This window comes from Carcharodon carcharias, chromosome 3 (genome assembly GCF_017639515.1).
Source record: "Carcharodon carcharias isolate sCarCar2 chromosome 3, sCarCar2.pri, whole genome shotgun sequence".
Taxonomy (NCBI): domain Eukaryota; kingdom Metazoa; phylum Chordata; class Chondrichthyes; order Lamniformes; family Lamnidae; genus Carcharodon; species Carcharodon carcharias.
The window spans coordinates 226,599,286-226,620,093 of record NC_054469.1 but is presented as its reverse complement, the minus strand read 5'-3'; the positions used below and the strand labels follow the sequence as shown (position 1 = coordinate 226,620,093).

General features: G+C 42.6%; 1 protein-coding gene across 4 annotated transcripts in view; it reads left to right on the top strand.

The window, feature by feature from the left end:
• kif15 (kinesin family member 15) overlaps positions 1 to 20,439 on the top strand; it is an 84,926-nt gene extending 64,487 nt beyond the window's left edge. For 2 of the 4 annotated variants that reach the window (XM_041184951.1, XM_041184949.1), the window contains exons 33-35: positions 11,145 to 11,310; positions 16,576 to 16,707; positions 18,230 to 20,439. In XM_041184951.1, the coding sequence (XP_041040885.1) occupies positions 11,145 to 11,310; positions 16,576 to 16,707; positions 18,230 to 18,358 (427 nt within the window). In that variant the 3' untranslated portion in view covers positions 18,359 to 20,439. The remainder of the gene's footprint in view (positions 1 to 11,144; positions 11,311 to 16,575; positions 16,708 to 18,229) is intronic. The other 2 variants (XR_005942666.1, XM_041184950.1) reach the window with 2 other exon arrangements.
• Positions 20,440 to 20,808: the final 369 nt, after the last annotated feature.

Genomic DNA, 20,808 nt, shown 5'->3' with positions numbered 1-20,808 from the left:
ATACATAGCAATTACTCTGTTAATTTAGTGAGTAATCAAATTAAGTTAACTAACATGTAACAATGGCAGAACAGATGTTATGTTGCAGCTGTGGAATGTGGGAGCTTTTGGACACCAAGGCGATCCACGACAAACACATCTGCAGGAAGTGTAAGAAGCTAGGGGAATTCACGATCAGTTTTATTGATCTGGAAGCTGAATTGCAGACACTGCGCAACATAAGGGAAAGGGAGAAATACCTGGACACTTCGTTACAGAAGACAGTCACGCCTCTTAGAAGAGGGTCGTCAATTTTGGTCAGCAGTGAGGGACAGAAGGATGTGACCGTGAGTAAGGCAGACAACAGAACCAAGCAAACAATAGTGGAGGAGCCTCAGACTTCACAATTGTCAAATAGGTTTGAGGTGCTCACAGCCTGTGTGGACGAAAGCGAGGTCTGTAAGATAGATGACCAGGCTGGCCATTGCACCTTGATACAGGAAGCCATTCAAGTGGGGGAAGCATGCAGGAATGTAGTGACAGTAGAGGGTGGTATAGTGAGGGGCATTGACAGTGTTCTTTGCCGCAAAGAACAAGAGTCCAGAAGGCTGTGTTGCCTGCCCATTGCTAGGGTTCGGGGACATCTGCTCAGGGCTGGAGAGGAACTTGCTGCGGGAAGGGGAAGATCCAGTCATTGTGGTCCATGTACGACATGGGCAGGACAAGGAAGGAGATATTGTATAATCAGTATGAGAAGCTAGATACCAAATTCACACAGCAGAACCTCAAGGTAATAATCTCTGAATTACCTGAGACACATGCAAACTGGCATAGGGCAAATAAGATTAAATGCGTGGCTCAAAGATTGGTATGGGAGAAGTGGGTTCCAGTTTGTGGGGCACTGGCACTAGTACAGGGAAAAGTAGGGGCTGTACTGTTGGAACAGTCTACACCTTGAAGCCTGCTGGGGCATGTGTTTTTGCTAGTCGCATAACAAGGGAAGTAGAGAGGGCTTTAAACTAAATGGGGGTGGGTGAGGGATCAAGCTTGGGCAGATGTAGCAAATTAAGGGGCAGATTCAAAGCAGGACACCATAATAGAAATATGAGAAACAAGGGTCATAGAATAGCGGGAAGGGACAGAGAGATAAAACCTAAGAATACACCAATTATCAAGACTAGATGTTACAAAGATAACAAAATGTCAAAACTAAAAGGCTCTTTATCTGAATGTGCGTAGCATTCATAACAAAATAAATGAATTGATAGCGCACATTGAAGTAAATGAATGTAATCTGATAGCCATTACGGAGACATGGCTGCAGGATGACAAGGATTATCATATTCAAGAAGAATAAGAAGCTAGGTAAAGGTGGAGGGGCAGCACTGTTAATCAAGGATGGCATTCGTGCAATGGTTAGACATGACCTTGGTTCAAGAGATCAGGATGTAGAATCGCTTTGGGCGGAGATGAGGAATAATAAGGGAAAAAAGTCACTAGTGGGAGTGGTCTACAAGTAGGATGAAGTATACAGGAAGAAATATTGGGTGCTTGTGATAAAGGGACAGCAATAATCATGGGTGATTATAATCTACATATAAACTGGAATAATCAGATTGGCTATAGTAGTCTTGATGAAGAGTTCACAGATTGGTTTTGCGATAGTTTCTTAGAACAGCATGTTCTGGAACAAATCAGACAGCAGGTTATATCAGACTTGGTAATGTATAATGTGACAGGATTAATTAATGACCCAGAGCGAAGGCACACCCAAGGTAGCAGCAACCGCAATATGATTGAATCTTATGTCCAGTTTGAAAGGGAGCAGAGTGGGTCTAAGACTAGTATTTTAAACTTAAACGAGGGCAATCATGTGGGAATGAAAGCTAAGCTAGCTGAAGTGAACTGGGATACTAGGTTAGGGGATAGATCAATAGAGAAGCAGTGGCAGACATTTAAGGGGATATTTCAGAATACACAGAATAAGTATATTCCTACTATGAAGAAAAATTCTAAGGGGAGGGCCCACCATTCATGGTTAACTAAAGAAATTAAGGAAAGCATCAAACTTAAGGAAACACACATAACTGTGCAAAGGTGAGTGGCAGGTCAGATGATTGGTCAGAATATAAAGAACAGCAGAGAATGACTAAAAGTTTAATCTGGAGAAAGAAATTAGAGTATGAGAAGAAGCTAGCTAGGAACGTAAAAACGGACAAAAAGATTTTCTACAGGTATTTAAAAAGGAAAAGAGTAAGTAAAGTGAATGTTGGTCCTCTAGAGAGTGACAATGGGGAGTTAATAATAAAGAAATGGCAAATGAAAGTAACAGATATTTTGCTTCTGTCTTCACTATAGAAGATACAAAAAATATTCCAGTAATAGTTGTAAATCAGGAGGTGGAAGGGGAGGGGAACTTGGTGAAATTACAATCAATGGGGAAGCGGTACTGAGCAAACTGATGGAGCTGTGGGCTGACTAGTCTCCACGTCCTAATGGACTACGTCCTGGGGTCTTAAAAGAGGTGGCTAACGAGGTTGGTGTTAATTTCCCAAAATTTGCTAGATTCTGGAAAGGTTCCATCAGACTGGAAAGTAACAAATATAACCCTCTATTCAAGAAGGGAGGGCAACAGAAAACAGGAAACTATTGGCCACTTAGCTTCATTAAGGAGGTTTTAGCTTGGTACTTAGAGAAACTTGAGGTAATCGGGAACAGTCAGCATGGTTTTGTGAAAGGGAAATCATGTTTAACTAATTTGGAGTTCTTTGAAGAAGTAACATGCGCTGTGGATAAAGGGGTGCATGTAACTGTGCCATACTTGGATTTCCAGAAGGCGTTTGATGAGGTGCCACATCAAAGGTTATTGTGGAAAATCTAAGCTCATGATGTCGGTGGTAACATATTAGTATGGATAGATAGGCTGGCAGGCAGAAAATAGAGAATATACATAAATGGGTCCTTTCTGATTGGCAGGATTTTTTTTTTAATTCATTCACGGGATGTGGGCTTCACTGGCTGGGCCAGCATTTATTGCCCACCGCTAGTTGTCCTTGAGAAGGTGGTGGTGAGCTGCCGCCTTGAACCGCTGCAGTCCATGTGTTGCAGGATGTGATGAGTGGAGTCCCTCAGGGGTCTGTGCTGGGGCCTCAACCTTTTACAATTTATATCAATTACTTAGATGAGAGGAGTGAAGACACGGTAGCTAAATTTGCAGATGACACAAAGTTAGGGAGGAAAGTATGTTGTGAAGAGGACATAAGGAGGTTGCAGACGGATGTAGATAGGTTGAATGAGTGGGCAAAAAACTGGTAGGTGGAGTATAATGTAGGAAAATGTGAGATTGTTCACTTTGGCAGAAAAAATAAAAAAGCAGAGTATTACTTAAATGGAGAATGACTGCAGAATTCCGAGGTGCAGAGGGATCTGAATGTTCTAGTGCATGAATCACAAAAAGTTAGTACGCTGGTATGGCAAGTAATTAAGAAGGCTAATGGAATGCTATCCTTTATTATGAGAGGAATTAAACATAAAAGTAAGGATTACCTGGAAAAACTCAGCAGGTCTGGCAGCATCGGCGGAGAAGAAAAGAGTTGACGTTTCGAGTCCTCATGACCCTTCGACAGAACTTGAGTTCGAGTCCAGGAAAGAGCTGAAATATAAGCTGGTTTAAGGTGTGTGTGTGGGGGGCGGAGAGATAGAGAGACAGAGAGGTGGAGGGGGTTGGTGTGGTTGTAGCGACAAACAAGCAGTGATAGAAGCAGATCATCAAAAGATGTCAACAACAATAGTACAATAGAACACATAGGTGTTAAAGTTAAAGTTGGTGATATTATCTAAACGAATGTGCTAATTAAGAATGGATGGTAGGGCACTCAAGGTATAGCTCTAGTGGGTTTTTTTTTTTATATAATGGAAATAGGTGGGAAAAGGAAAATCTTTATAATTTATTGGGAAAAAAAAAAGAAGGGGGAAACAGAAAGGGGGTGGGGATGGGGGAGGGGACTCACGACCTAAAGTTGTTGAATTCAATATTCAGTCCGGAAGGCTGTAAAGTCTCTCAGGTCCAACCCTGACATTGTCATCAAACCCGCTGACAAGGGTGGTGCTGTTGTTGTCTGGCGCACTGACCTCTACCACGCGGAGGCTGAGCGTCAACTCGCAGACACTTCCTCCTACCTCTCCCTGGACCATGACCCCACCACTGAACATCAAGCCATTGTTTCCAGGACTGTCACTGACCTCATCTCCTCTGGGGATCTCCCTCCCACAGCTTCCAACCTGATAGTTGCCCAACCTCGGATGGCCCGCTTCTATCTCCTACCCAAAATCCACAAACAGAACTGCCCCGGTAGACCGATCGTCTCAGCTTGCTCCTGCCCCACAGAACTCATTTCTCGTTATCTTGACTCCCTTCTCTCTCCCCTTGTCCAGTCCCTTCCCACCTACATCCGTGATTCCTCTGACACCTTACGTCACATCAACAATTTCCAGTTCCCTGGCCCCTACCGCTTCCTCTTCACCATGGACGTCCAATCCCTCTACACCTCCATCCCCCACCAGGATGGTCTGAGGGCCCTTAGCTTCTTCCTCGAACAGAGGCCCGAACAATCCCCATCCACCACTACTCTCCTCCGTCTGGCTGAACTTGTTCTCACGCTGAACAATTTCTCCTTCAACTCCTCTCACTTCCTCCAAATAAAAGGTGTGGCTATGGGTACCCGCATGGGCCCCAGCTATGCCTGTCTCTTTATGGGGTATGTGGAACATTCCTTGTTGCAGTCCTACTCCGGCCCCCTTCCACAACTCTTTCTCCGGTACATCGATGATTATTTCGGTGCTGCTTCATGCTCTCGTCAGGACTTGGAAAAATTTATTAATTTTGCTTCCAATCTCCACCCCTCCATCATTTTCACGTGGTCCATCTCTGACACTTCCCTTCCCTTCCTTGACCTCTCTGTCTCAATCTCTGGTGATAGACTGTCCACCAATATCCATTACAAACCCACCGACACCCACAGCTATCTCGACTACAGCTCCTCACACCCCACTTCCTGTAAGGACTCCATCCCATTCTCTCAGTTCCTTCGCCTCTGTCGCATCTGTTCCGATGATGCTACATTCAAAAACAGTTCCTCTGACATGTCCTCCTTCTTCCTTAACCGAGGTTTTCCACCCACGGTCGTTGACAGGGCCCTCAACCGTGTCCGGCCCATCTCCCGCGCATCCGCCCTCACTCCTTCTCCTCCCTCCCAGAAACATGATAGGGTCCCCCTTGTCCTCACTTATCACCCCACCAGCCTCCGCATTCAAAGGATCATCCTCCGCCATTTCCGCCAACTCCAGCATGATGCCACTACCAAACACATCTTCCCTTCACCCCCCTTATCGGCATTCCGTAGGGATCGCTCCCTCCGGGACACCCTGGTCCACTCCTCCATCACCCCCTACTCCTCAACCCCCTCCTATGGCACAACCCCTTGCCCACGCAAAAGATGCAACACCTGCCCCTTCACTTCCTCTCTCCTCACCGTCCAAGGACCCAAACACTCCTTTCAAGTGAAGCAGCATTTCACTTGCATTTCCCCCAACTTAGTCTACTGCATTCGTTGCTCCCAATGTGGTCTCCTCTACATTGGAGAGACCAAACGTAAACTGGGCGACCGCTTTGCAGAACACCTGCGGTCTGTCCGCAAGAATGACCCAAACCTCCCTGTCGCTTGCCATTTTAACACTCCACCCTGCTCTCTTGCCCACATGTCTGTCCTTGGCTTGCTGCATTGTTCCAGTGAAGCCCAACGCAAACTGGAGGAACAACACCTCATCTTCCGACTAGGGACTTTACAGCCTTCCGGACTGAATATTGAATTCAACAACTTTAGGTCGTGAGTCCCCTCCCCCATCCCCACCCCCTTTCTGTTTCCCCCTTCTTTTTTTTTTTCCCAATAAATTATAAAGATTTTCCTTTTCCCACCTATTTCCATTATATAAAAAAAAAACCCACTAGAGCTATACCTTGAGTGCCCTACCATCCATTCTTAATTAGCACATTCGTTTAGATAATATCACCAACTTTAACTTTAACACCTATGTGTTCTATTGTACTATTGTTGTTGACATCTTTTGATGATCTGCTTCTATCACTGCTTGTTTGTCGCTACAACCACACCAACCCCCTCCACCTCTCTGTCTCTCTATCTCTCCGCCCCCCACACACACACCTTAAACCAGCTTATATTTCAGCTCTTTCCTGGACTCGAACTCAAGTTCTGTCGAAGGGTCATGAGGACTCGAAACGTCAACTCTTTTCTTCTCCGCCGATGCTGCCAGACCTGCTGAGTTTTTCCAGGTAATTCTGTTTTTGTTTTGGATTTCCAGCATCCGCAGTTTTTTTGTTTTTATCTCTGTGTTTAATTGACTGCCACTGCTCTTCAAGAAATGCCTACCTCCTTGAAGAAGTTCTGTTCCTCTCTGCGACAAGATTTCCGGATTTCTCTGTTGCCTTGTTCACCTTCATTGCTTTCCATTTCTCTCCTAGTGTTTGACAAGGTGTTTACTAAAACCCGCTTTCACAGCCATATCTCCTTTCTCAGTGACTGTCTCCGTCTCCGACTTACCCCACATGGATTTCAACTGAAATTCCACCCCTCATGTTTCGAACCCACCCAGGATTACAGGTATCTCCGGGACATAAAACGTTTCTCGGACTGCTGTTCCCGTCACATTCTGAAATCCACTCTCAGTGCCATGCGCCGCCATATGAACACACTCGACCTCTCCCTCCAGCAGCACCGCCGTACCCTTTTTCAAAGCTGCGCGTGCCCCCAGTTTCATTTTATCCTTCGGCTCATCCGACGCCTCAACAAGAAACTTTTTCTCTTTCTTTCAAGTGCTAAGGAACGCAAGCTCCAACAACTCATCGACACCAACACCCATCTAGGACCCTCCACCCCTGCCCGTCCCTCCGTCCCCACCCCATCTTCCAATCCCAACCCCAGCCGTGTATTCACTATACCCCCTGACCTTCCCCTCTTCTTCCGCCGTCTTCGTCTCCGGGCTCACTTCTTTGGGCAGGAGTCCTCTCCAAGTTCAACGGATCCTTTTACCCATCTTCAATATTCTCCCTCCACCTGGACCCCTCCCTCTGGATTCTTACCTTCTCTCGATCTTTTCATTGAGAACTGTCGGCGCGACATTAGTCGTCTCAATTTCTCTGCTCCTCTCACCCATTCTAACCTGTCTCTCTCTGAACTTACTGCACTCCATTCTCTCAGGTCCAACCCTGACATTGTCATCAAACCCGCTGACAAGGGTGGTGCTGTTGTTGTCTGGCGCACTGACCTCTACCACGCGGAGGCTGAGCGTCAACTCGCAGACACTTCCTCCTACCTCTCCCTGGACCATGACCCCACCACTGAACATCAAGCCATTGTTTCCAGGACTGTCACTGACCTCATCTCCTCTGGGGATCTCCCTCCCACAGCTTCCAACCTGATAGTTGCCCAACCTCGGATGGCCCGCTTCTATCTCCTACCCAAAATCCACAAACAGAACTGCCCCGGTAGACCGATCGTCTCAGCTTGCTCCTGCCCCACAGAACTCATTTCTCGTTATCTTGACTCCCTTCTCTCTCCCCTTGTCCAGTCCCTTCCCACCTACATCCGTGATTCCTCTGACACCTTACGTCACATCAACAATTTCCAGTTCCCTGGCCCCTACCGCTTCCTCTTCACCATGGACGTCCAATCCCTCTACACCTCCATCCCCCACCAGGATGGTCTGAGGGCCCTTAGCTTCTTCCTCGAACAGAGGCCCGAACAATCCCCATCCACCACTACTCTCCTCCGTCTGGCTGAACTTGTTCTCACGCTGAACAATTTCTCCTTCAACTCCTCTCACTTCCTCCAAATAAAAGGTGTGGCTATGGGTACCCGCATGGGCCCCAGCTATGCCTGTCTCTTTATGGGGTATGTGGAACATTCCTTGTTGCAGTCCTACTCCGGCCCCCTTCCACAACTCTTTCTCCGGTACATCGATGATTATTTCGGTGCTGCTTCATGCTCTCGTCAGGACTTGGAAAAATTTATTAATTTTGCTTCCAATCTCCACCCCTCCATCATTTTCACGTGGTCCATCTCTGACACTTCCCTTCCCTTCCTTGACCTCTCTGTCTCAATCTCTGGTGATAGACTGTCCACCAATATCCATTACAAACCCACCGACACCCACAGCTATCTCGACTACAGCTCCTCACACCCCACTTCCTGTAAGGACTCCATCCCATTCTCTCAGTTCCTTCGCCTCCGTCGCATCTGTTCCGATGATGCTACATTCAAAAACAGTTCCTCTGACATGTCCTCCTTCTTCCTTAACCGAGGTTTTCCACCCACGGTCGTTGACAGGGCCCTCAACCGTGTCCGGCCCATCTCCCGCGCATCCGCCCTCACTCCTTCTCCTCCCTCCCAGAAACATGATAGGGTCCCCCTTGTCCTCACTTATCACCCCACCAGCCTCCGCATTCAAAGGATCATCCTCCGCCATTTCCGCCAACTCCAGCATGATGCCACTACCAAACACATCTTCCCTTCACCCCCCTTATCGGCATTCCGTAGGGATCGCTCCCTCCGGGACACCCTGGTCCACTCCTCCATCACCCCCTACTCCTCAACCCCCTCCTATGGCACAACCCCTTGCCCACGCAAAAGATGCAACACCTGCCCCTTCACTTCCTCTCTCCTCACCGTCCAAGGACCCAAACACTCCTTTCAAGTGAAGCAGCATTTCACTTGCATTTCCCCCAACTTAGTCTACTGCATTCGTTGCTCCCAATGTGGTCTCCTCTACATTGGAGAGACCAAACGTAAACTGGGCGACCGCTTTGCAGAACACCTGCGGTCTGTCCGCAAGAATGACCCAAACCTCCCTGTCGCTTGCCATTTTAACACTCCACCCTGCTCTCTTGCCCACATGTCTGTCCTTGGCTTGCTGCATTGTTCCAGTGAAGCCCAACGCAAACTGGAGGAACAACACCTCATCTTCCGACTAGGGACTTTACAGCCTTCCGGACTGAATATTGAATTCAACAACTTTAGGTCGTGAGTCCCCTCCCCCATCCCCACCCCCTTTCTGTTTCCCCCTTCTTTTTTTTTTCCCAATAAATTATAAAGATTTTCCTTTTCCCACCTATTTCCATTATATAAAAAAAAAACCCACTAGAGCTATACCTTGAGTGCCCTACCATCCATTCTTAATTAGCACATTCGTTTAGATAATATCACCAACTTTAACTTTAACACCTATGTGTTCTATTGTACTATTGTTGTTGACATCTTTTGATGATCTGCTTCTATCACTGCTTGTTTGTCGCTACAACCACACCAACCCCCTCCACCTCTCTGTCTCTCTATCTCTCCGCCCCCCACACACACACCTTAAACCAGCTTATATTTCAGCTCTTTCCTGGACTCGAACTCAAGTTCTGTCGAAGGGTCATGAGGACTCGAAACGTCAACTCTTTTCTTCTCCGCCGATGCTGCCAGACCTGCTGAGTTTTTCCAGGTAATTCTGTTTTTGTTTTGGATTTCCAGCATCCGCAGTTTTTTTGTTTTTATTTATAAAAGTAAGGATGTTATCCTTCAGTTACACAGAACATTGGTGAGGCCACATCCCAAATACTGGTCTCATTTAAGGAAGGATGTAATGCATTAGAGGCAGTTCAGAGGAGGTTTACTAGATTGATACCTGGAATGAGCAGGTTGTCTTATGAGGAAAGGTTAGACAGACTGGGTTTGTTTCCACTGGAGATTAGAACAGTGAGTGGTGACATGATTGAAATATGTAAGATCCTGAATTGTATTGACAAGGTGAACATGGAAAGGATGTTTCCTCTCGTGGGTGAGTCTGGAACTAGGCCCACTATTTTAAAATTAGGGATTGCCATTTTACGACAGAGATGAGGAGAAACTTTTTCCCCCAGAACGTTGTGCGACTTTGGAACTCTGCATCCGAAGGTGATGGAGGTGGGTCTTTGAATATTTTTAAGGCAGAGGTAGATAGATTCTTGATAGGCAAGGGAATCAAAGGTCATTGAAGGTAAATGCAAGTGTGGAATTCGAAACAGAAAGAGATCAGCCATAATCTTATTGAATGGCAGGGAAGACTCCAGCCGAATGGCCGCCTGTTCTGTTTCGTATGCTTGAATGTTTGTAAGGTTGTCAATCAGGCTGATTTCCAGGCAGGGAACCTTTCAAGGAGAAATGATGCATGCTGCAGAGCATTAGAACGTAAAATTCCCCTTTGTGTAGGGAGAAGATGGTGGAATCAGGCTTTAAAAAGTGCTAATAAAGAAGAAAGTCTTTCCCATTTTCAAAAACATCGGTAATTCATATACAAAATGATAATCTTGCAAGATGCCATTTCACATTCAGCTCTCCTGAAAGCATTCGCTAATCATCAAGTATTTTTGTTATTTTCCTGGTAGGTTCCATATTCTGAGGTAATTTTGTTTTAAGATGGATGGTATATTCCCCTAGCCAGCTCCTGTTTTCTCTTTCCTGAAGGTACCGTGTTGACTCCTGTTGGGATATAATTCCACATCCATCTTTGAATACCTTGTTCAACTAAGTATTCTTCAACCATTCACCTTGAATATCAGTATGTCATTTGATCACTGAGGCCTCACAAGCTCAATATTGGCTCCACATCCATCGACTTTTCACTAAGAATCATTCAATGCTTACTTGGGCAGGGGGAGGGGAGTGGTGGGAAGCATGGCTGATTTCTTAACCACACTGCACCCCAAATCGCTGTAACCCATAGCAGTGAGGCTATCTGATACCATAGCTGTTTCTCTAGCTGAGATTGATGAGATTGGCACATAAGACATGTGATTTTTCTGCTCTATTATACGAGACTACATGGTGCATTATCCATTAGAAAATTGTTCTTCATCTTATTCTGTCTTCTGCTTATATCACTTTTGTGTCTTTAATTAAAGAAAATTGAAGTACCTAAGTCCTAAAATAAAAGAAACCACTTGGCAAAATAGTTTTATATACGGTGCACACTTTTTAAAAAAAAAACTTCAAAACTGCACAGTTTGATTTAGCGTCTGTACCAGCAATTACACGTGTTAAATTGTGTAAATCAATCTCTTCCATCTATAGATTAGCAGAGAAAAAAACAACACTGGAAGCTATTCAGTGTTCCATTAAAACGTTTCAAGAGGAAGCAGAGCGGACTAGGAATTTAGAAGCAAAAGCTTTCATTGACAAGGAAGAGTTTCGGTCAGCGCTCGAATCTGCTTGTGAAGAGAAAGAGAGACTTACTTGGGTAATGAATGAATTTGTCAAGTTAAGACCATAGAGAAATGAATGCAACAGTTTAGTTGGATTCACCCAAGATTAAATGCTTGAATTACAGGAAGAGGAAGCAAAAACTTGTAAGTGTGAAATTTTTTGTCATTTTAATTTGTCACATCATTGAGATGAGATGGGGGAAAGCAGGACTGACAAAAAACTAGCAATTTATTGATGTGACATCTGATGCATAAATCAGACCTTCATAGATTTTCATGGCTACGCTGAGGCTTTTTATGTGCGGTGTATTGAGTTATGGATGTAATTGTATACCAGCTTTAAAAGTACAGCCTCCTCTAAGTTCAACTTAACCTGATGATTCAAGTTTTAGCACAAAATTCCCACTTTATAGCACTTAATTCAAGTTATTGGATAATTCAAATCTTTAGTACAAAACAACTTGTAATCCTCAGAAGTGTAAGTAATTTAATAAATATTCCTCTATAACTATTTTAATTGAAATTTGGGCAATACTGTATATTATTGAGCTGTATTGGGACTGAAGAATGATTTGAAGCTGTTGACTTGTCTTCAAATAGTTTGAAGGTGTGCTTAATAGCACGGTATATATGATCTATATGATGTACACCTTAAACAATTAAGTGTCTTTTGGGAAGAACTATTCATAAATGTGACTAGCCTGATTAACAATAAATGTTGTTCACTTTTCAGGAAACAATTTCCAGAATTTGACTAGCTTCCCATATGGAGACTTCCTGCTGAAAATTGGTTTAAAGTTATCAGGATTGTTTTAAGAATATTTTTAAATAAGTTCTCCATTGAGAGAGCACAAAACAGCTAGCACAGGCATGATAAGCCAAATGGCTGCCTCTTGAGCTCTGTCATTCAATGATGAACTGTTCTTCTGATGGTGTAATGATAATTGGATACAACATTTCTAAATAACTGAAATTTTACTAGGTCGACAGATAAACTAAATGTTGGCTATAAAAAAAGGCAAACCATATTAGCATTCGCTAGTGTATTTCTAGGTAGTTTACTTTTTTTTACTGGCTAATGTAATGGGTATTAGCACTGGGAAGCACAACATCTCAGGCAATGCCAGATCATTGACATTTTACTCTGCAGCTGAACGTTCTTTGTACAGTGCTCTAATCCCATACTTTTATAGCCTGAGATGTTTCCGTTCCCATCTCCATTTTGTGCACACATCATCTTTGTGGCTTTCCTGAGTGAGATGGCAAATTAGGGTTTCTTTTTTCATGGAGACACATGACCACTAAGAAGTGAGGTGTTCCTACCTCTGTTCATATAGGATCCTTACAGCCAGCTTACAAGAAATTTTAAGAACATATGAAATAGAAGCAGAGTAGGCCATTTGGCCTCTCGAGCCTGCTCTGCCATTCAATAAGATCATGGCTGATCTGTTTGTGTTTTGAATTCCATATTCCCATCTACCCCCATTAACCTTAGGTTCTTGTTAGGCAAGGGAATCAATCTACCTCCACCTTAAAAATATTCAGTGGTCCAGCCTCCACTGCCTTCTGAGGAGTGTTCCAAAGTCGCACAACACTCGGAGAGAAGAAAAATTCTCCTCCTCTCTGCAGTAAAAGGGCGACCCCTAATTTTAAACCAGTGCCTCCTAGTTCTGGACTCACCCACAAGAGGAAATATCCTTTCCACGTCAACTTTGTTGAGACCGTTCAGGATCTTATATACTTCAATCAAGTCACCACTCACTCTAACTCCAGTGGAAACAAGCCCAGTGTGTCCAACCTTTCCTTATAAGATAACCTGATCATTCCAGGTATCAATCTAGTAAACCTCCTCTGAACCGCCTCCAACACATTTACATCTTTCCTTGTACAATGATACCAAAACTGCACGTAGTATTTGAGATGTGGTCTCACCAATGCCCTGTGTAACTGAAACATAACATTCTTACTTTTATAAAAACAGAAATACCTGGAAAAACTCAGCAGGTCTGGCAGCATCGGCGGAGAAGAAAAGAGTTGACGTTTCGAGTCCTCATGACCCTTCGACGAAGGGTCATGAGGACTCGAAACGTCAACTCTTTTCTTCTCCGCCGATGCTGCCAGACCTGCTGAGTTTTTCCAGGTAATTCTGTTTTTGTTTTGGATTTCCAGCATCCGCAGTTTTTTTGTTTTTGTTTTTATTCTTACTTTTATGTTCATTTCTTCTCATAATAAAGGATAGCATTCCATAGCCTTCTTAATTACTTGCCGTACCTGCATACTAACTTATTGTGACTCGTGCACTAGAACACCTAGATCCCTCTGCACCTCGGAATTCTGTAGTCGTTCTCCGTTTAAGTAAAACTGTGCTTTTTTTATTCTTACAAAGTGAACAACTTCACATTTCCCACATTATACTTCGTCACTCACTCAACTTACCTATATCTGGCTGCAACCTCCTTATGTACGAATGAAATAGGAGCAGAGGTAAGCCATTCAGCCCCTCGAGCCTGCTCCACCATTCAATAAGATCATGTGTATTTCGAGTTCCACATTCCCGTCTACCCTTGATAACCATAGATTCTTGTTAGGCAAGGGAATCAATCTACCTCTGCCTGAAAAATATTCAGTGCCTTTTGAGGCAGAGAGTTCCAAAGTTGCACATGTTCTCTTCACAACCTACTTTCCTCCCGTTTTTTTAGTTATCTGCAAAAGTAGCTACCATGCCTTCACTCCCCTCATCTAAGTCATTGATATAAATTGCAAAAAGTTGAGGCCACAGCACAGGCCACTGCAGGACTCTGCCAATCAGAAAAAGACCATTTATGCATATACTCTGTTTTCTGCCAGTCAGCCAAACTTCTATCCATGCTAACATGTTACCCCCTACACCATGAGCTTTTATTTTCCGCAATAACTTTTGATGTGGCACCTCATCAAATGCCTTCTGGAAATCCAAGTACAGTACAACTACAGACTCTCCTTTATCTACAGCACATATTACTCCTTCAAAGAATTTCAATAAATTGGTTAAACATGATTTCCCGTTAACAAAACCATGCTGACTCTTTCCGATTACCTTGAGTTTTTCTAAGTGCCCAGCTATAACCTCTTTAATGATTGATTCTAATACCATCCCGATGACATACATCAAGCTAACTGGCCTATAGTGTCCTGTTTTCTGTCTTCCTCCCTTCTTGAATAGAAGGGTTATATTTGCTACTTTCTAGTCTAATGGAACCTTTCCAGAATCTAGCGAATATTGTAAAATTAACACCAACACTTCTACTATCTCATTAGCCACCTCTTTTAGGGTCCTAGGATGAGGTCCATCAGGACCTGGAACATGTCAACCTGCAGCTCCATCAGTTTGCTCAGTACTGCTTCCCTAGTGATTTGTAATTTCACCAAATTCCTCTCTCTCTTCCACCTGATTTACAGCTATTACTGGAATGTTTTTTGTATCTTCTATAGTGAAAGCAGAAGCAAAATATTTGTTCATTTCATCTGCCATTTTCTTATCCACTATTAACTCCCCATTGTCACTCTAGAGGACTAACACTCACTTTACTTACTCTTTTCCTTTTTAAATACCTGTAGAAACTCTTGCTATCTATTCTTACATTTCCAACAAGTTTCCTCTCGTACTCTAATTTCGTTTTCCTGCTTAACCTTTTAATCATTCTCTACCGTTCTTTATATTCTGATCAATCACCTGGCCTACCACTTACCTTTGCGCAGTTATATGCATTTTCCTTAAGTTTGTTGCTTTCCTTCTTTAGTTAACCGCGGATGGTATGTTCTCCCATTAGAATTTTTCTTTACTGTAGGAATATACTTATTCTGTGTATTCTGAAAAATCCCCTTAAATGTCTACCACTGCTTCTCTATTGATCTATTCCCTAGCCTAGTATCCCAGTTCACTTCAGCTAGCTCAGCTCTCATGCCCACATAAATGCCCTTATTTAAATTTAAAATCCTAGTCTTAGACTCTCTGTTCTCCCTTTCAAACTGGAATAAAAATTCATTCGTATTGTGATCGCTGCTGCCTAGGGGTGCGTTTATTCTGAGGTCATTAATTAATTCTGTCACATTACACAACACCTAGTCTAATATAACCTGCGCTCTGGTTGGTTCCAGAATGTGTTGCTTTAAGAGACTATCTCAAAAGCATTCTATGATCTCCTCATCCAGGCCACTACTGCCAATCTGATTTTTCCAGTTTATGGGTAGATTAAAATCACCCATGATTATTGCCTTCCCTTTATCACAAGCACCCAATATTTTTTCTTGTATACTTTGTCCTACATTGTAGTTACTGTTAGTGGGCCTGTAGAGCACTCCCACTAATGACTTATTTCCACTACGATTCCTCATCTCCACCCAAACCGATTCTACATCTTGATTTCCTGAAACAAGGTCATCTTCTCTAACTATTGTAGAAGTTCCATCCTTGATCAACAGTGCTGCCCTTCCACCTTTACCATGCTTCCTATTCTTCTTGAATGTCATATACCCCTCAAAATTCAGGACCTTGTCATCCTGCAGCCATGTCTCTATAATGGCTTCAGATCATAATTGATTACTTAAATGTGTGCTGTCAATTTATTTACTTTGTTATGAATGCTATGCACATTCAGATACAGAGCGTTTAGTTTTGCCTTTATGTCATCTTTATAATATGTAGTCTTTACTGTTGGTGTATTCTTAGGTTTTTTCTCTGTCCCTTGCTGCCATTCTCTGACCCTCATTTCCTATATTACTATTTTGCTCTCCTCCTTTTACTCTGCCCAAGCTTGATCCATCACCCCGCCTTGTTTAGTTTAAAACCCTCTCTACTTCCTTAGTTATGCAGCTCACTAGAACATTGTACCCAGCACGATTCAAGTGTAGACTGTCCCAACAGTACAGCCCCACTTTCCCCAGTACTGATGCCAGTGCCTCACTAAATGGAACCCACTTCTCCAACACCAGTTCTTGAGGCACGAATTCATTTCACTAATCTTATTTGCCCGACGGTAGTTTGTACACGGCACAGGTAATAATCCAGAGATTGTTACCTTTTGAGGTTCTGCTTCTTAGTTTGGTACCTAGTTCTTCACACTAACTATGCAGAACTTCTTTCCTTGTCCCTCCTATGTCGTTGGATCAATGTAGGTTTAGTTCATACCCAGATGCCACATGCAAAAATACAGTGCATCACCTATTTCCTGGGGGTGAACTATTTCATATAAAATTAAAGCTAACGAGGTTTTTTTCCTCTTTAGTATAAGCTTTCTTAATTCTTTATTGTCAATCTGCAGGAGGTTGAAACTCTTAGGGAACAAGTGGCCAGCCTTACTGAAGAGAATGGCAAATTGGTAGGACACCAGAACTTGCAGCAAAAAATACAACATTTGGTTAAAGTCAAGAAGGAACATGTTCGTCTCCAAGAGGTACGATATTTTAAACACAGGAAGTCTTATCTTTATTAGATTTTTGATTAGGAAATTTTGTTCTGCATAGAAGTCACACAGTGAGCATAATAATTAAACTGTTTTATATGCCTTTTGCTCTGTTCTCATCTCCATTTTTTTTTTATATAGACAAAATTACAATTATATAATTGTTTTTTCTGGCATAGTCTTCAAACTGCCAGGGAGAGATTGACTGACTAAAATAGGGGTCAGTAGGCATCATGTCACCTTCCAATACCCTGCCCAAGTTGCCATTATTTACATGAAGAGCCTTTAATGGGACTAACTGATCACTGTGGGGCGGGGAGGGATTTGGAGCAGGTGTACCATCCAAGCCCAATTCGGACCTTACTCAATATTATCATGAATGACCAATGGATAATCAATGACTAATGGATAACTATCAGGAGCAAGAACCCTGATTTTATTTACTTTCTCTTTTCCAAATTTGGGTGTGCTGAAGCCAATTGTAACAGCCCCCCAACACGATTCTACCTGAGTTCAACTAAATCAGCATAGAAGAAGCATTAAATCTTTTGAATCATTGACCTTTACCTTGGCAAGTTCCCCAACCTGGCAGGGTACATTCAAGTTTCCGGGATCTGGTGTACATACATCCTTCCCAAACAGATTATTTTGTGGGATGTAGGTGTCACTGGTGAGGCCAGTGTTTATTGCCCATCGGTAATTGCCCTTAAAGGTGATTGTGAGCTGCTGCTTGAACTGCTGCAGTCCATCTGGCGCAGGTACACCCACAGTGCAGCTGGGAAGGGAGTTCCAGTATTTTGATCCCATGACAGTGAAGGAACAGCAATATAGTTCTAAGCCAGGATGGTGTGTGGATTGGAGTGGAACCTGTAGGTTATGTTGTTCCCATGTGCCTACTGCCCTTGCCCTTCTAGGAGGTAAAGCTTATGAATTTGGAAGGCATTGCTGAAAGGAGCCTTGGTGAATTCCTGCAGTGCACCTTGTAGATGGGTGCACATTGCTGCCACTGTGTGTCGGTGGTGGAGGGAGTGAACATTTAAGGTGGTGTATGGGGTGCCAATCAAGCAGACTGCTTTGTTTTGGGTGGTGCCGTGCTTCGAGTGTTGCTGGAGCCACACTCATCCAGGTAAGTGGAGAGTTTTCCATCGAATTCCTGACTTTGTTTTGTAGATGGTGGACAGGCTTTGCAGAGTCAGGAGTTGAGTAACTCTCCACAGAAGTACCAGCCTCTCACCTCTAGCTACCCAAGCCTCTGACCTGCTCTTATGTGTGGCATGTATGTTATGGCTGCCTCACTAGCTTCTGATTTCCGCCTTTTCTTGCTCCTATGGACTTAATCCTGTACATTCAGAATCACCTTATCTCTGCACAAAACTCCTGTTTAGGTGAAATGTGCTTCCATACTAGGTTAGCAACTAGGTTAGCTCCCACAGCTGCCTCTTTGCAGTTCAATTTACATTATTCCATGGCTGTAGCACATATAATATTGTTAATTTGCATTTTTTTGTTTTAGGAAGTGAACATGCTGAAAATGGAGAACATGAAACTGAAAGAACTTAAGAAGCATGACTCGAATAAGTTTCATTTGTTCGATACATCAGACTGTGCGCTGAGGGAGCAAGATGAAAATGTGCAGCAATAATGTGTAAATGTAGTTTTTCAATTTTGAGTTTTAATAGATGTATCAAACTTACTCTGGTCTTTTTTTAACCTGTTGACAGCAATCTGATTTGAAGCACTGTATCAAGTCTTTGAGAAAAGCTGATAGTGTTGAAATTGATTACATAATGATTGCTGCGATTCTTATACTTGTGTACAATTAAGCTCCAATGAGATGTTTGTTTTTAATATAAACGTTGACTTCAATTACCAATTGCTAAAATATCTTTGAAGCCTATACCTTGTTGTATGATTGTCTCCATATCTAGTGAACAGTACATCAAATGTCATTTTTTTCCTTCACTAGATTACTGTCCTGAAGTATTCATTAATTAGCATTAGTATCAGTCGGTATTGTGGTTTTATTTTTATATATCTTTGCACGTCAGTAACTTTTTGTTGATTGAGTTGGGATGGGGGGATTTTAAATTTGGGTGGTAGATTTCTACCAAGTTAAAGTACTACAATAACTTGCAGTTGACTCTCAGCAGCACCACAATCAAATTAAAATATCCCAAGCAGGCACTCAAATAACATTTTTGAGCCTCCATCCTCCTCTTTCAGTGAAAACTTTCAGACAGCTTCAGTGCTCCCACTTGGAGTCTTGAATTCTCAGAGCACTATTCCTGACTTTAGTGTTATGCAAATAAAATCTTTTACTGGCCTTGCCTTTTTTTTGTTGGATTTCATCCCATATTCTTGCCCCCCCTCCACCAACCCCCAACATTAGCCCCTGCCTCCTGAGAATGATGAGTGCGAGGATATTATTATGAAAACTAGCAGCTCTGCAGTAGGCTATCTAAGTGACCTGGACGTGTGCCTGATATCTGCTCATAAAAGGCACAGGTGAAGAATTTCAGCACTGGTTTCCAGCTGGCAATCAGGAGTAGAAAGTCTTTTCCCGCTCCCCCACCATCACCCCAAATCCAAGGATTTAAAGTAATTTATAGCATCCTATAGCAAACTTGTTTGAGACCTACTAATTATCATAAACTAGGGAATCAGAATAGTACAATGCTAAACATTGATATTCCTGAAAGAGAGAATGTGCTTTTGTTTTGTGTGTGTGTATATAGTTAAATATGTTTGTGTACAAATAGGTAAACAATGTGGGATTGTTATTGGGCTGTCATTTTGGGAAATAACATCAGACAAAATGCCTCCTACCTCTCGTACAGAAACAAACTAGCAATTGTGTGAACTAACTTCTCTGCACTTCTCAACTGATTCATTGTTCACCTCCATCTGAGAAACGTAAGTGAGCAAAAGGTTTGCCTGTAACATGTTTCATAACATTCCTCATTCCATACAATGTGAAGCTGGAAGCAATTGTAAATTTTTGTGATGCAGCACTTAGTCAGATCTGGATCATTCTGCCCAAGTGACAATACCCTGAATTTACTATCTTGGTCATATTATCTGTGGGAGAAGTGCTAAGTAGAGACCAAGAACTTTCCATCAGGGAGAGAGAGAAGTATCAGTGTGATTCAAGTTTGCTCCCTATCTTGCATTTCTCAGTAGCTGAAACAAGAATAAAGCATATTAGCGAAAATTTAAAGGACTCAATATTGAGTGTAAATACTTGAAAAGGAAAGTTACACATTTCAACATTCTGCCAATGGATTATGACTAATCTGTATGAAATAAAAATATATTGATTCTTTTTTAAATGAACTTCTGAAACTAAACCATATCTATTTTTAAAGGAATAATGATGAGTCTGGCTGTACTGTGTCTTCGCACTTGCAAGTCAGATGTGTGCATCCTGGCCAGGCAAGCAAATTTGAGCAAGGATTGAAGTCAGCAATGGCTCATATTTTGTTTTCAAGTACACAAGATTGTGCCATCAATGGTGCAAGGCTGTTGGAATAATTTGTTGCTGATGTAAGCCGCTGTTTTAAACACCTTGATGGACATTGAAAGGGATTCTATTCCTTGAAAGACTTCTAAATGGAATCAAAAATGAACCAGTGCAATCCAAGCTCAGCATTTTACTGTTTTTATTAGTCACACAATGCAAATAAAATGGCAGCTCAAACTGTAAATGAGCCTTTTTTAAAGTTATCTTGTCCTTGTCTATATTATTCAACTGCAGATAGTTCGCTTACAAAATTAATTTTACTGTACCAATTTCAAATGAACATTTTTAGGTTTCACAGAATTTGTTTAAGATTTGTTTGTTTCAGTGATTCTGATTGGTAAGATTGAGCATCTTTTCCTTGAATATGTTTAATTTTTTTTATATCAAAGTGCAAAATAATTGATCATTACAGTGGAAACTTGTGCCAACCAAAATCAAGAGTGTTGCAAGCTGCTTAAAAAGTTGCAGCTTTCTAACCTTCTCCAAAGTACTGATCTGAAAAGATTGAGTCAGATTGCACAAGAAAGAAAAGGTGATGGGATTGAATTTTAGTGTGTATAAAATGAGATTTC